The sequence below is a fragment of the Anolis sagrei genome, chromosome 5 (assembly GCF_037176765.1).
Source record: "Anolis sagrei isolate rAnoSag1 chromosome 5, rAnoSag1.mat, whole genome shotgun sequence".
NCBI lineage: Eukaryota > Metazoa > Chordata > Lepidosauria > Squamata > Dactyloidae > Anolis > Anolis sagrei.
Window position 1 is genome coordinate 2,815,782 of NC_090025.1, and position 16,009 is coordinate 2,831,790.

Here is a 16,009-nt window from a genome sequence, read left to right on the forward strand (position 1 = left end):
GGCTTGGCCTCATGTAAGCCGCACCGAGTCCCTTGGGGAAATGGTGGCGGGGTACAAATAAAGTTTATTATCATCATCATCATCATCATCATCATCATCATCATCTTTGCCCCTAAAAGTTGGGTGAGCATCTCTTTCAAGAGTTGTGTATTCTAGGATGGAGCTAGAGAGATGGCTTTCCATTATTCTACAACAGGCATGGGCATTATCACGGGGTGTCTGCACCCTACACCACTGGAGAAATTACACTGTTTAGCCAGTATTGCACCACCTGACATCCGCCGGGAAGTAGCAGCCAATAGTGAAAGGACCAAGGCAGAGACATCTCCGGCCCATCCCTTGTTTGGGTATCAGCCAGCACGTCAACGACTTAAATCAAGAAATAGTTTTCTAAGACCTACAGAGACACTCGCGGGAATACCTCAGCAAGCAAGAGTACAAAAGAGGCAGGCTCAAACCCAGAACCTCAATCAATGGCTGATACCAAATGAGAGACTCCCTCCTGGGCACACAGCAGACTGGGCAATTTGAAAGGCACCGACTAGGCTGAACTCTGGCACCACAATATGCAGAGCCAACCTTCAAAAATGGGATCACAAAGTGGAAACCACGACATGCAAGTGTGGAGAAGAGCAAACCACTGACCACCTATTACAATGCAGCCGGAGCCCTGCCACATGCACAATGGAGGACCTTCTCACAGAGGCACTCCAAGTGGTCAGCTACTGGTCAAAGGGCATTTAATAGAATACAAAGTTTCTAAATTACAGTGGTATCCTTGGTTCGCTCCTAATACGATAGCTAGCCCTAAACGGTCCCGGCCCAGTTTACCTATCTGAACGCACCTCCCTTTACGAACCACTGCGGAAACTAAGACCCCGGTTATGGAACTCCCTTCCTCGCAATATTAGATCAGCCTCCTCCTTCCTGTCCTTCAAAAGGATAGGGTTTTTTGTTTTGTTTTTGTTTGTTTTTGTTTTTTGTTGTGTCAGGAGTGACTTGAGAAACTGCAATACTGGAAGGGTTTAGTGGTTTAGTGGGCACTGACCTTGAGTTTTGGAGTTGTAGTTCACTTACATCTAGAGAACACTGTGAACTCAAACAATGATGGATCTGGACCAAACTTGGCACACAGACTCAATAAGCCCAAATGTGAACACTTGTGGGAGTTTGTGGAAAATAGACCTAGCCATTTGGGAGTTGTAGTGGATGGGATTAATAGTTCACCTACAATAAAATAGCAGTCCAGACTCCACCATTCATGGAATTGGGCCAAACTACCCACACATGATCAACAGAAAATACTGTGTTTTTTGATGGATAGTGATAGTGATAGGATTGTGAAGACCTGGCTGTGGGACCAAGCCTTTGGGGCAGGGCAATGAGGCAAAATGGTGTCCTGAGATGGCTTTTAAGCAACTTTTAATGTAAATATAAGTGATTTTAATGTTTGGGGATCACAACCAGATACAGTGAAGACATCTGCTCTTGCGCTGTGCTACTCTGCTGCTGAGTATGCATGCCCAGTGTGGAACACATCTCACCACACTAAAACAGTGGATGTGGCTCTTAATGAGACATGCCGCATTATCACGGGGTGTCTGCGCCCTACACCACTGGAGAAATTACACTATCTAGCTGGTATTGCACCACCTGACATGCGCCGGGAAGTAGCAGCCAATAGTGAAAGGACCAAGGCTGAGACATCACCAGCTCATCCCCTATTTGGGTATCAGCCAGCACGCCAACGACTTAAATCTAGACATAGTTTTCTAAGATCTACAGAGACACTCGCTGGAACACCCCAGCAAGCGAGAGTCCAAAAGTGGCAGGCTCAAACCCAGCACCTCAACCAATGGCAGATACCAAATGAGAGACTCCCTCCTGGGCACACAAAAGAAGACTGGGCGACTTGGAAGGCGCTGAACAGACTGCGCTCTGGCACCACGAGATGCAGAGCCAACCTTCAGAAATGGGGCCACAAAGTGGAATCCTCGACATACGAGTGCAGAGAAGAACAAACCACTGACCACCTGCTGCAATGCAACCTGAGCCCTGCCACATGCACAATGGAGGACCTTCTTGCAGCAACACCAGAAGCACTCCAAGTGGCCAGATACTGGTCAAAGGACATTTAACCAGCTACCAAACTCACAAGTTGTGTATTTTTCTGTTTGTTTGCTTTGTTCTGTTAGACTGGTTGTTCTGACACGACAAATAAATAATGTTTGTATATATTTATGGTTTTATGTCCCGGCACTGAATGTTTGCCATATATATGTTGTGCTCTGCCCTGAGTCCCCTATGGGGTGAGGAGGACGGAATATATATGTTATAAATAAATAAATAAATAAATAATGGCAAACTTCAGCCCTCCCTCCAGGTGTTTTGAACTTCAACTCCAACTGTGAACTCAAACAATGATGGTTCTGGACCAAACTTGGCACAGATACTCAATAAGCCCAAACTTGGCACAGATACTCAATAAGCCCAAACTTGGCACAGATACTCAAAAAGCCCAAGAGCTGAAGGAATTTTGCGGACTGAAGTCCAAAACACCCGGAGGGAAGGCCGAAGTTTGCCCATGCCTGGTCTACAACCCTTTGCAAAAATTAAACCCGGCGGCCTGGCTCCTGGCAGCTTCAATCCTAGAGAAGGCAGAACTGACTACCACGCCAGGCCTCCTTGTTTCTACCACGCATAGCAATGGACACTCTGGACTGGCAGGATCCATTTTCCATGATGAGTTACACCCCGCGGCACAAGGACACCGGGAGATGCTCCAGCAACCGCAAGCTGTTGGGCAATCTGGCCATCGATCCCAAGCTGGTGCTCTCCAAAACATCTGGAAGGCCTCTCCTGGGATTCCGGACCAGTGACTAAGTTGGCTGGGGTGAATGGGAGTTCATGTCCCCAACATCTGAAAGGCACCCAATTTGGGGGAGGAGGGCGCAGAGGGAGAGCGGGACGCACGCAGCACCTCCCGGGTTGGTGGGGGGCCGCTCCCGGCCTCCACCACTGAGGGCAACGTTGGTTCAGGCCGCCAAGAGCTCAAGTCACATCTGGAAGGCCACACAAGTCCAAGCCCTGGAGCCAACAGAGAAGGAATGCAACTGCGCAACCAGCCAAGATGGAGCATGACCAAGGGATGGTTTGCATGCCTGCCAGCGCTCCGCTGCCGGGAAGGTGAAGGACTGCAAAAGGACTGGACAAAAACCGAGGAGTACTTTTCCTCCATTTGGTTCCAAACTCCTCTTTTCCCACTCCAGAATTTTTTTTCTTTAATTGGACACGGAATATTTTCCTATAGAGCGATGAATAAAATGCTTAAGACAAAGCGTTCACATATGTCCAGCCCCAAAAATCATTTCCGAAAACTTATGTAAGAGGAAGAACTTTGTGTAATGCTATTCGCGGTATCAGATCATTACAATTTCCCGCTTTGCTTGCCTTTGCCAGCTCTTTTTATGGGAATGACTGTGTTACGTCTGCTTGACACGATGGAAGACTCGAGGAGACACAATAATTGTGTCAATAGGAGCCTAGTGTCTAGGTCCAGGGAAGTCATGCTCCTCATGCTCTATTCCGCCTTGGTTAGACCACACCTGGAATATTGCGTCCAATTCTGGGCACCACAATTGAAGAGAGATATTGACAAGCTGGAATGTGTCCAGAGGAGGACGACTCAAATGGTTCTCAGACATAGAATCATAGAGTTGGAGGAGACCTCATGGGCCATCCAGTCAACTCACTGCCAAGAAGCAGGAGCATTGCATTCAAAGCACCTCCAAACAGATGGCCATCCAGCCTCTGTTTAAAAGCCTCCAAAGAAGGAGCCTCCACCACACTCCGGGGCAGAAAGTTCCACTGCTGAACAGCTCTCCCAGTCAGGAAGTTCTTCCTCATCTTCAGATGGAATCTCCTTTCTTGTCCAAATCTCCAGGACAGCAGAAGACAAGCTCCCTTCCTCCTCCTCCTCCCTGTGGCTTCCTCTCACATATTTATACATGGCTCTCATCATATCTCCTCTTATCCTTCTCTTCTTCAGGCTAAACATGCCCAGCTCCTTAAGCCGCTCCTCATAGGGCTTGTTCTCCAGACTCTTGATCATTTTAGTCGCCCTCCTCTGGATACATTCCAGCTTATCAATATCTCTCTTCGATTGTGGTACCCAGAATTGGACACAATATTCTAAGTGTGGAGGTCCTTTGGTGCCCAGTTTGCTCCAGTGGCTTCTGTGATCCATTTATTTATTTATATTGATTTTTAAAAGTATTTTATATTCTGCCCTTCTGACCCCACAGGGGACTCAGGGCAGATTACAATGCACACATACATGGCAAACATTCAATGCCAATTAGACATACAACATCTATAGACAGATAGAGACAATTTAACATTCCAGCTTCCGGCTTCATGAGGGTATGCTCAGTTGCGGCCACAGGGGGAGCTGCTGCTTCACTGTCCATTTGTGACACAAAGTCCTTTGATGGAGTACTTCCTCATTCTTCTGCACGCTACTGGAAGATTTTATGGCATCATAAATTAGTTAAATTAGCCTCCCCACGTAAATTTCCTACTTGACAGATGCAACTGTCTTTCGGGCTGCAAAAAGTCGAGAGCAAGCTAGACTAATGGCCGGAAGCTCACTCTGACCCGGGCTGGCTTCGAACTCATAACCTTTTGGTCAGTAGTGATTTAATGCAGCTAGCTTGTTGTTCATTCGTTCAGTCGTTCTCAACTCTTCGTGACTTCATGGACCAGCCCACGCCAGAGCTCCCTGTCGGCCATCACCACCCTCAGCTCCTTTAAGGTCAATCCAGTCACTTCAAGGATACCATCCATCCATCTTGCCCTTGGTCGGCCCCTCTTCCTTTTTCCTTCCATTTTCCCAGCATCATTCCCTTCTCTAAGCTTTCCTGTCTTCTCATGATGTGGCCAAAGGACTTCCTCTTTGCCTCTACTATCCTTCCCTCCAATGAGCAGTCGGGCTTTATTTCTTGAAGTATGGACTGGTTGGATCTTCTCACGGTCCAAGGCACTCTCAGAACTTTACTCCAACACCACAGTTCAAAAGCTTCTCTCTTCCTTCGCGCAGCCTTCCTTCTGGTCCAGTTCTCACATCCATAGGTGACTATGGGGAATACCATGGCTTTGACTCTGCGGATCTTTGTTTCCAGGGTGATGTCTCTACTCTATACTATTTTATCAAGATTCGTCCTTGCTCTCCTCCCAAGAAGGAAACATCTCCTGATTTCCTGGCTGCAGTCTACGTCTGCAGTAATCTTTGCGCCTAGAAATTCAAAGTCTGTCACTGCCTCCACGTTTTCTCCCTCTATTTCCCAGTTGTCAATCATTCTTGTTGCCATAATCTTAGTTTTTTTATGTTTAACTGCAACCCGGCTTTTGTGCTTTCTTCTTTTTCCTTGATTAGAAGGCTCCTCAGCTCCTCCTCGCTTTCGGCCATCAAAGTGGTGTCATCTGCATACCTAAGGTTGTGAATGTTTCTTCCAGCAATTTTCACCCCAGCCTTGCATTCCTCAAGCCCTGCACATCCTCGCATGATGTGCTCTGCATACAAGTTGAATAGGTTGGGTGGGAGTAAACAACCCTGCCATACGCTATCAGCTAGCTATGCCACAGCCCAGTACACTTGGCCATCATCCTTTGGTCCAAGAGATGTGAGAAGGTACCTGCTCCACTACATTCACAGAAAGAGAATGGACAACACTGGGAGAAAAGTGTTGGGCACGATTTGCAGTTTCATGACTCTAATCAGAGGACGCAGGGCTTTGGCAAGGGCCTCCTTCCTTTCCGAGGTTGCAGCAGGAACCATTCCTGGTGGATCAGGCCCCTCCGTCCCAGGACAAAAGAGAAATAAACAGTGGATTCCAGAGTGAAAAGGAGGAGGGTGCACACGCTTCCTTGAAGAGGAGTTTGCTGCATCCTTTCGTCGTCGCTTGGCTTGCGGGGTGGTTGTTTTTGGCGTCTGCTGCAGAAAGCTCTCCGGAGATGCGCTGATGCTCCGAGGCGGCGCTGCTGGGGGCGACCCGCTTCGCATGCCTGGCATAACTCAGGCATTAACGCTGTACAATAAACACACATATCCGATATCCAGAGAATGCTCAAGGGATGCAATTCATCCGACCCCAACCGTCCTAAGGAACGAAAGGAGAGTCCGAGGCAATTCAGGACATGTGGGATTTATCCGTATTTGCATGGGGTGGGGGGAGGGGGTTCAGAGAAGGCACCCATCATGTTCTTTGGCTCAATTGAGATACAAACAAGGCCTGGCATTCGCTCGTTATCCCTCTGAAGGAAAGTAAATGCAAACCCCAATAATGCCAGTATTCAGGTGCCAATTTCTGCCCTCCTGGTTGCCTGCTTGCAATGTGTGTCTACATGCATTCAACTGACATGCATGGGATGGAGGGAATGTCAGGGGTCTGAACAAAAATATAGTTTTTGTACCCCAAACCTCATGTTTCAAGGGAAAGTTTTTATGCACAACACCACATTTGCACAAAAAGCAGTTTCTGTAAACAGTGGGGACTTTCTAAGAAAACTGTGGGTTTTTTGCACCAAAAGCCAGCAATGTTCTTGGAAAAAGACAAACGTGCTTGTAGAGAAATATGTCAGGATATGGAAATACAATTTGAAAACTGCAGAGTACTATTTGTAAAATCAATTGATCAGATATTTGCATTACTGGGAAGAATACCTCCTAAATGGGGCCTTCCAGAGACTGCTGCTGCTGACTCCAAACTGCTGCCTTTGGGGTGTCCTCCCACATGTTGCCACCTTCTGCTTCAAGCTGCTTGAACTAAATCAGCAGGCCCAGCCTTCTCCCCACAATCACCATGTTTACAGGTCCCTGCTCCACAAGAACATGCCTTGAAAAATATCTACTAAGCAGGAGAAATACAAGGACCATCCAGTCCAACCCCATTCTGCCAAGAAGCAGGAAAATTGCATTCAAGGCACCCCCGACAGATGGCCATTCAACCTCTGTTTCAAAGCCTCTGTCGCAACTCAGGATAGATTCGCCTTGCTCAGAACAACACCACACACCAAGGCTGTAGGTTTTGTAGTTTATTGAAGAAAAAGCAAAATCATAAACATAGAAATAAGGTTGCAACAGTTCAATTGCCAAAACAGAGTCTTAAATGCAAAGGCAGAGTTCCCAAGATCCACAGGCGAATAACATGAAGTATAATCCACAAGCATGGGTCAAACAAGAATCCATGGCAGCATGACAAAGTCCCCAGAAACCAAGATCAAAAGCAAAATCCCAAAGAGCCAAGAGCTTTCCCCAAAAGCCGAGGCAATTCCAGAGACGTTAACAGGGTGTAAGCAAAGTTGCACTGACAAAGGATTGACTTCAAGCAGACCGTTAAATATGCTTTCCTAGCATGAAAGCATTACGTTGACCTCGAACTTCCCATTTGTTAGCAAGCCGAGCACTTTGGCATACCCTTAATTGCAAACGGTCCTCCCTAACTAAATCGCCATCACCTTCAAGGCTGAATAACTCATTATCCTGGGACTGGCCAGCCTGGGAATCGACAGGCACTGAGCTCACAGATGGAGCAGTTGACTCCTCCACCTGCAGCTGTGAAGTTTCATCCAAATCATGACCATCTTCTAAAACAACATTCCTTTCCCTGGGAAACTGAAACGCCGTCTCGTCTTCAGTATCAACACTGTCTGCATCAACAACAAGGACATGTTCAGAAATCTGTAACCCATCATCCTCCTCGTCCTGAGGAAACTCAGGCTTAGAAAGCTCAGGCTCAGACTGAGCCACAACAGCCTGCAAAGAAGGAGCTTCCTTCCACCACACTCTGGGGCAGAGAGAGAGTTCCACTGCTGGACAGCTCTCACCGCCAGGAAGTTCTTCCTCATGTTCAGGTGGAATTTCCTTCCTTTCTTGCTCCATTACATCCTAGTCTCTCTCCAGGGCAGCAGAAAACAAGCTGACTCCCTCCTCCCTTGGATTTCTCCTCACATCTTGATCCCTGACCTTCATAGTCTCCACTCAGTGTTCTCTTTTGCAGGCTAAACATGCCCAGCTCTTTGAACCGCTCCTCATAGGGCAGTGGTTCTCAACCTGAGGTCCCCAGATGTTTTTGGCCTACAACTCCCAGAAATCCCAGCCAGTTTGCCAGCTGTTAGGATTTCTGGGAGCTGAACACCTGTGGAGCCCAGGTTGAGAACCACTGTCATAAAGCTTGTTCTCCAGACTCTGGATCCCTTGAGTCGCCCTCTTTCTCTGGACACATTCCAGCTTGCAGTCAACACCTCCCTTCAATTGCAGCGCCCAGAATTGGACACAGTGTGATTCCAGGTGTGATCTGACCAAGGCGGAATGGATTAGAGAGGTAGCATGACTTTCCTGGATCTAGACACTAGACTTCTATTGATTCAGGCCAAAATCAGGCTTTTTTTTTTGTTTTTTGTTTTTTTTGCCACCGCATGGGACTGTTGGCTCATGTTTAACAGGTGAGTCTGCAGTGATATTATGGTAGATCATAGGCGTTAGGTAGCCTTCCATTCTCATTGGCAGGTAGGTTCACCATTATTCATGCCCACGTCTCAACAGCCTCCCACTCCCAAAACTCCTTGGTCTCACCACATCGCTCCCCTGTCCATGTAAACTGCACTCCCAACGCCTTACTCAGGGTTCAGGGCGTCTCAGCGCAAAGGAGAACCAAAACCAAAGCAACCTACAACATATCACACCGACAGAAACCATGGAGAAACTCAAAGCCCTTGCAGGAATCTGCTCAACAAGAACAGCTCACCTGGCTGTTTTACAAAGACATCCAGCAACTGCATTGTGACAGGACTCCAGCGTGAGAGCCACCTTCCAGCACACAAAGCCCAGTCTCACCTCCACGCAGACCATGGCCTCTCACTGCACAAACAGCAGGACACTTCACAACACTCAAAGTGGTCTGCAGGCAGACTGGCAGAATCCAACAACACCTGAGCAAACAAAGACCCTGCAGAGAGCGATGCCGCAGCTCCTCACCTGCTTCATGGCTGTCTCGCCGATCTTGTCCGAGTGCTTGCGGATGCTCTCCAGAAAGTCCTTGAGGTCCGACATGGAGACTTCCTTGATCTCCTCGCGCAGTTTGGGAATGTTGTCCACCATGACCTTGCAGAAGCGATAGTGGCTCACCTGAGACAGGTACACGTGCTCAAGGTGCTCCAGAGTCTTCAGGGCAGGGTAATGCCTGAAAGAGAAACCCAGACTATCAGTGCTGCCCAAAGATGTGACCATATTAGTCTGGAATATCAATATGCAAAGGGATATTATTGCTTAGAGACAAACTGAAAGAGCCATGTTAGAAGCATAAATTTTGCAGACAGAGACCAGGGAGCACTCCCTCAGATGCAGCTATGGTTATGATTCTTAAGTTTTTGTTCTTACTACTACTCGGTACCATAACAGCCGTTGCTGTTATGGACACCCCTCCGCCCTCAGTGCTGCTCACATTTCCCTTATTGCAAAAGGCCAAGGCAGGTCTCCTTCTTTCAGAACAGTTTGATGGAAGAATGCCTCCTGATTTTGCCCCATTTCTTGGTTCACATAAATATCTCCTTTCTGCAAAGGGTATTGGAATCTGTGCCACATGAAAGTCTAGATGTGCAATGGGTGCCATGCTCTAAATCAGATAAAACTATATGGTGGCCCTATTAATTTTTATTTATTTATTTATTTATTTACTGTACTTATAACCCCACCCTTCTCACTCCCAAAGGGGGACTCAGGGTGGCTTGCAAACTATGGCAATAATTCAATGCCAGATTCAGACATTAACAATATTATAAAACTGTAAAAAATATATACATATCAGTTGTTGTAGGTTTTCTTGGGCTATATGTGAGGACCTCACTACCTCTGAGGATGCCTGCCATAGATGCAGGCGAAACATAAGGAGAGAATGTGTCTAGAACAACGTTTCTCAACGTGGGGGTCGGGACCACTGGAGGGGTCGCGAGGGGGTGTAAGAGGGGTCACCAAAGGCCATCAGAAAACACAGTATTTTCTGTTGGTCATGGGGGTTATCTGTGGGAAGTTTGGCCCAATTCTATCATTGGTGGGGTTCAGAATGCTCTTTGATTGTAGGTGAACTATAAATCCCAGCAACTACAACTCTATAATGTCAAGGTCTATTTTCCCCAAACTCCACCAGGGTTCACATTTGGGCATATGGAGTATTTGTGCCAAGTTTGGTCCCGATCCATCATTGTTTGAGTCCACAGTGCTCTCTGCGTGCAGGTGAACTGCAACTCCAAAATTCAAGATCATTGCCCACCAGACCCTTCCAGTATTTTCTGTTGGTCATGGGAGTCATGTGTGCCAAGATCGATACAATTCCATCGTTGGTGGAGTTCAGAATGCTCTTTGATTGTAGGTGAACTATAAATCCCAGCAACTACAACTCCCAAATGACAAAATCACCCCCCAAAACCCCACCAATATTTAAATTTGGGCGTATAACGTATTTGTGCCAAATTTGGTCTAGTGAATGAAAATGCATCCTGCATATCAGATATTTACATTACAATTCATAACAGTAGCAAAATTACAGTTAAGAAGTAGCAACAAAAGTAATTTTATGGTTGTGGGTCACCACAACATGAGGAACTGTATTAAGGGGTCGTGGCATTATGAAAGTTGAGAAACACTGGTCTAGAAAATGGCCATATAGCCCGAAAAAACCTACCACAACCCAGTGATTCCGGCCATGAAAGCTTCGACAATACATATACATATCGATTACAATAGTCTTCCAGACAATTAAAACATATCAAACATATCAAAAGTCTAGCGCCAACTGAGCTTTGTAAACATTGAACCAATTGCTTTGCCGTTCTTCTGTCATACTTATGGGTCATATTAATTCCTCAAAGGCTTACTTAAAGAGCCAGGTCTTAGTATTATTCCTGAAGGTTAAGAGCGAGGGGACTGTTCTGATATCGCTGGGGAGAGAGTTCCACAGCCGCGGGGCCACCACTGAGAAGGCCCTGTCTCTTGTCCCTGCCAACCGCGCCTACTTCATGGACTTGTGAGCATTTTCTCCTCTCTTCCCAAAATAATCCAGGTAAATGTTCCAGCTCTCCCCACACCCTACAGTCCCTCTGCCCTTCCCACACAGGGCCATGAAGGTGAACAGGCCAGGAGGATTGTGAGAGCCGTTCAGCAGTGGAACTCTCTGCCCCGGAGTGTGGTGGAGGCTCCTTCTTTGGAAGCTTTTAAGCAGAGGCTGGATGGCCATTTGTCAGGGGTGATTTGAATGCAATATTCCTGCTTCTTGGCAGAATGGGGTTGGACTGGATGGCCCAGGAGGTCTCTTCCAACTCTAGGATTCTATGATTCTATGATTCTATGATTCTATGATTGAGGGTCTGCAGACCTGTTCATGTTGATTAGCCAGGCAACTAAGCAAGCGTTGCTCCTTACGGAAGAGGATTTCCAACCTCAGGGATGAAATAAAACAAACAGGAGAGGCGACGTCGGAAGGATCCAGCGCATGTCAAAAATATTTGGCCAGGGCACGGTGATGTCGACACCCCCTGCCACTAAAAATGTGCCTCGTCAGACAGTGGCCATGCGGCTTTGAAAACACAATGCACGCACACAGACAAAGAGGGCTGCTCAAATGTCCTCTCTAAACAGTGTTTGCATAATCTCGGAATGGAGACAGGAGACGTTGTTTTGACTTGGAAAGCAGAGGCCAACAAGAGCACAAGGCTGTTTGTCTTCCCGCCAGGTTTATGTACAGGCATTTCCAATAAAATGCATCCCGCACAAAGGGGAGACCAAAGGTTGCCCGAGTAGCCAGGCCTCAGGCCGAGGAGAACCTGCAAGGATCGGCTCCGTCCGGGACCAAAGGCCCCCCACAGCAGCAAACATTCCTCCCATTGCAGAGAGACCGACAACCGCGGGGTTCCTGCAGACACAGGCATACCATCCCCAGTCCCCACGGAGCACGGCCCTCCGGCCCAGTCTCCCCTCTGTGCCCGCATCAGCCCCCCCCACAACCCTGGCGCCTGGTCTCTCCTGCTCGGGGAAGGGGCTGGCACATGCACGCCACGTGGTGCCACCTCTCGCCCCAAAGGACCCCTGAAAACCAGCCCCACAAACTGCAGGACCTTCAAGATCCAACATCTACAAGACTGTGTTGTCACTGCTCACGTACGAACATCAATTCTGCTCCAAAGGAGTCATAGAATCATAGAATCATAGAATCAAAGAGTTGGAAGAGACCTCCTGGGCCATCCAGTCCAACCCCATTCTGCCAAGAAGCAGGAATATTGCATTCAAAGCACCCCTGACAGATGGCCATCCAGCCTCTGCTTAAAAGCTTCCAAAGAAGGAGCCTCCACCACACTCTGGGGCAGAGAGTTCCACTGCTGAACGGCTCTCACAGTCAGGAAGTTCTTCCTAATGTTCAGATGGAATCTGCTCTCTTGTAGTTTGAAGCCATTGTTCCGCGTCCTAGTCTCCAAGGAAGCAGAAAACAAGCTTGCTCCCTCCTCCTCTCTGTGGTTTCCTCTCACATATTTATACATGGCTATCATATCTCCTCTCAGCCTTCTCTTCTTCAGGCTAAACATGCCCAGTTCCCTAAGCCGCTCCTCATAGGGCTTGTTCTCCAGACCCTTGATCATTTTAGTCGCCCTCCTCTGGACACATTCCAGCTTGTCAATATCTCTCTTGAATTGTGGTGCCCAGAATTGGACACAATATTCCAGATGTGGTCTAACCAAAGCAGAATAGAGGGGTAGCATTACTTCCTTAGATCTAGACACTAAGATCTAGACACGAGTCTGTCAGAGACAGCTTTGGAAAGGGAAAGGACTTGAACTGACAGCTCCATGTCCATCTCCAAACATGGCCACATATGAAATGAATGCAATTTTCCTACTTTGAATGCAATTTGCCTGCTTCTTGGCACTTCCAACTCTATGAAGGCGCAGGTTCGCAGCTTGGGTGTGATCCTGAATTCATCGTTGAGCCTGGATCCCCAGGTCTCAGCGGTGACCAGGGGAGCATTTGCACAGCTCAGGCTCGTGCGCCAGCTGCGCCCGTACCTCGGGAAGTCTGACTTGGCCACGGTAGTACACGCTCTGGTCACATCCCGCCTTGACTACTGCAACGCTCTCTACGTGGGGCTGCCCTTGAAGACGGCCCGGAAGCTCCAGCTAGTCCAGCGCGCGGCAGCCATGTTACTAACAGGAGCGGGACGCAGGGAGCATACAACGCCCTTGCTGTACCAGCTCCACTGGCTGCCGATCTGCTACCGGGCCCAATTCAAGGTGCTGGTGTTGGCCTACAAAGCCCTAAACGGTTCCGGCCCAAAATACCTGTCTGACCGCATCTCGGCCTATGAGCCCACAAGGACTTTGAGATCGTCCGGGGAGGCCCTTCTCTCGATCCCGCCTGCCTCACAGGCACGCCTGGCGGGGACGAGGGACAGGACCTTCTCGGTGGTGGCCCCCCGGCTGTGGAACGCCCTCCCTGTGGACATCAGACTGGCGCCCTCCCTTATGTCATTCCGCAAGAGACTAAAGACGTGGTTGTTTGAGAAGGCGTTTGAGCAAATGCTGCAACAATTGGCAATGACGATTGGAACGGAACATGGATAACGAGATTTGGATTGTGATTCAATGATGAGACGTCGCGAATGATTTAGTGTAATTGTATTATTGATAGTGATGTTGTTTATTGTTGTTTGTGATATTGCTTATGTTGCAAATTGTACCTGTTTTTATATGTTGTACACCGCCGTGAGTCGCCCTAGGGCTGAGAACGGCGGTCTACAAGTGCAGTAAATAAATAAATAAATAAATATGAGTCTATGGTTCTATGAAAGAGGGAAGGTGCCGAGAAGCGATAAAGTGCTGTGGCTTTTAATCTTCCAATAGGTTTTAATGGTTTTTAACTGGGAAAACCAGCTGATCCCTAATCCATCTAAAACACAATCATGCATGCATTTAGTGATGGTTTCTGTATTTCTCTGTTTGTTGCTGTAAACAAACCAGAGAAGCAGATGGCGGAAACACAAGAACGGCCTGCCTCAGGGGAGCGTGCTTGCTCCATCCATGTTCAACATCTACACAAATGACCAGCCACTGCCAGAAGGGACAGAGAGTTTCATCTATGCTGACGATCGTGCCATCACTGCTCAAGCAGGGAGCTTTGAGATGGTTGAACAGAAGCTATCTGAAGCTCTAGGTGCTCTTACTGCCTATTACAAGGAAAACCAGCTGATCCGTAACCCATCTAAAACACAGATATGTGCTTTTCATCTCAAGAACAGACAAGCATCCCGAGCTCTGAGGATTATTACCTGGGAAGGAATCCCACTGGAGCATTGCAGCGCACCCAAACACCCAAATCACTGGGAGTCACTCTGGACCATGCTCTGACCTACAAGAAGCACTGCTTGAACATCAAGCAAAAAGTGGGTGCTAGAAACAGTATCATACGAAAGCTGACTGGCACAACCTGGGGATCACAACCAGATACAGTAAAGGCATCTGCCCTTGCGCTGTGCTACTCTGCTGATGAGTAGGCATGCCCAGTGTGGAACACATCTCACCACACTAAAACAGTGGATGTGGCTCTTAATGAGACATGCCGCATTATGACGGGGTGTCTGCGCCCTACACCACTGGAGAAATTACACTGTCTAGCCGGTATTGCACCACCTGACATCCGCCGGGAAGTAGCAGCCAATAGTGAAAGGACCAAGGCAGAGACATCTCCAGCTCATCCCCTGTTTGGGTATCAGCCAGCACGTCAATGACTTAAATCAAGAAACAGTTTTCTTAGATCTACAGAGACACTCGCTGGAACACCTCAGCAAGTGAGAGTCCAAAAGTGGCAGGGTCAAACCCAAAACCTCAACCAATGGCTGATACCAAATGAGAGACTCCCCCCTGGGCACACAGAAGACGGAGCGACTTGGAAGGCGCTGAACAGACTGCGCTCTGGCACCACGAGATGCAGAGCCAACCTTAAGAAATGGGCCCACAAAGTGGAATCCACGACATACGAGTGCGGAGAAGAGCAAACCACTGACCACCTGCCGCAATGCAACCTGAGCCCTGCCACATGCACAAGGGAGGACCTTCTTGCGGCAACACCAGAGGCACTCCAAGTGGCCGATACTGGTCAAAGGACATTTAATCCACTACCAAACTCACAAATTTTGTATTCTGTGTTTTGTATTTTTGTATTTTGTCTGTTTGTTTGTTTGCTTTGTTCTGTTAGAAATGTAATATAATTGACTGGTTGCTGATGACTCGATAAATAAATTTAAAGTATTCCAATATGTTTTAATGATTTTTAACTGGGGATTTTTCTAATTCCAAGGTAAAAATCATTAAAACATATTCAAAGGTATTTAATCCTGTTTTTGTTTGCATACTTGTCTATTTTAAATTGTATGCTAATGCTTCTATGTTAAACCGCTTTTGAGTCTCGTTCGGGAGAGATAAAGTGGGGTAGAAATAAATATTATAATAATAATAATAATACTTTATTTATACCCCGCTACCATCTCCCCAAGGGACTCGGTGCAGCTTACATGAGGCCGAGCCCAAACACAACAATACAAGCAATAATAACAACAAATCAAGCAATTAAAAAACATAGACAATAAAATACACAACATTATCAATAAAACAACACATAATTAAAAACAGTGAGAAGGTCAAATGTAGAGTTAAAATTGGAAATAATGCTGGGACATGGACGAAAGGTGATACTGTTGTTTGTGGAAGGACATACGAGCAGACCTAAGGAAATGTAAAGTGCTTTGGAGGACAAAGTGCTATGGAATCAATTATTCCGGGAAGGCACACTGGAACAGCCATGTCTTCAAGCTCCTCCTGAAGACTGCCAGAGTTGGAGCCTGTCTGATGTCTTTAGGGAGTGAGTTCCAGAGTCGAGGGGCCACCACCGAAAAGGCCCTCTCTCTCATCCCCA

General features: G+C 47.5%; 1 protein-coding gene across 2 annotated transcripts in view; it reads right to left on the reverse strand.

The window, feature by feature from the left end:
- Positions 1-16,009, reverse strand: part of EXOC6B (exocyst complex component 6B) — a 379,788-nt gene that overhangs the window by 287,296 nt on the left and 76,483 nt on the right. For both annotated transcript variants that reach the window (XM_067468442.1, XM_067468443.1), the window contains exon 6: positions 9,035-9,239. In XM_067468442.1, the coding sequence (XP_067324543.1) occupies positions 9,035-9,239 (205 nt within the window). The remainder of the gene's footprint in view (positions 1-9,034; positions 9,240-16,009) is intronic.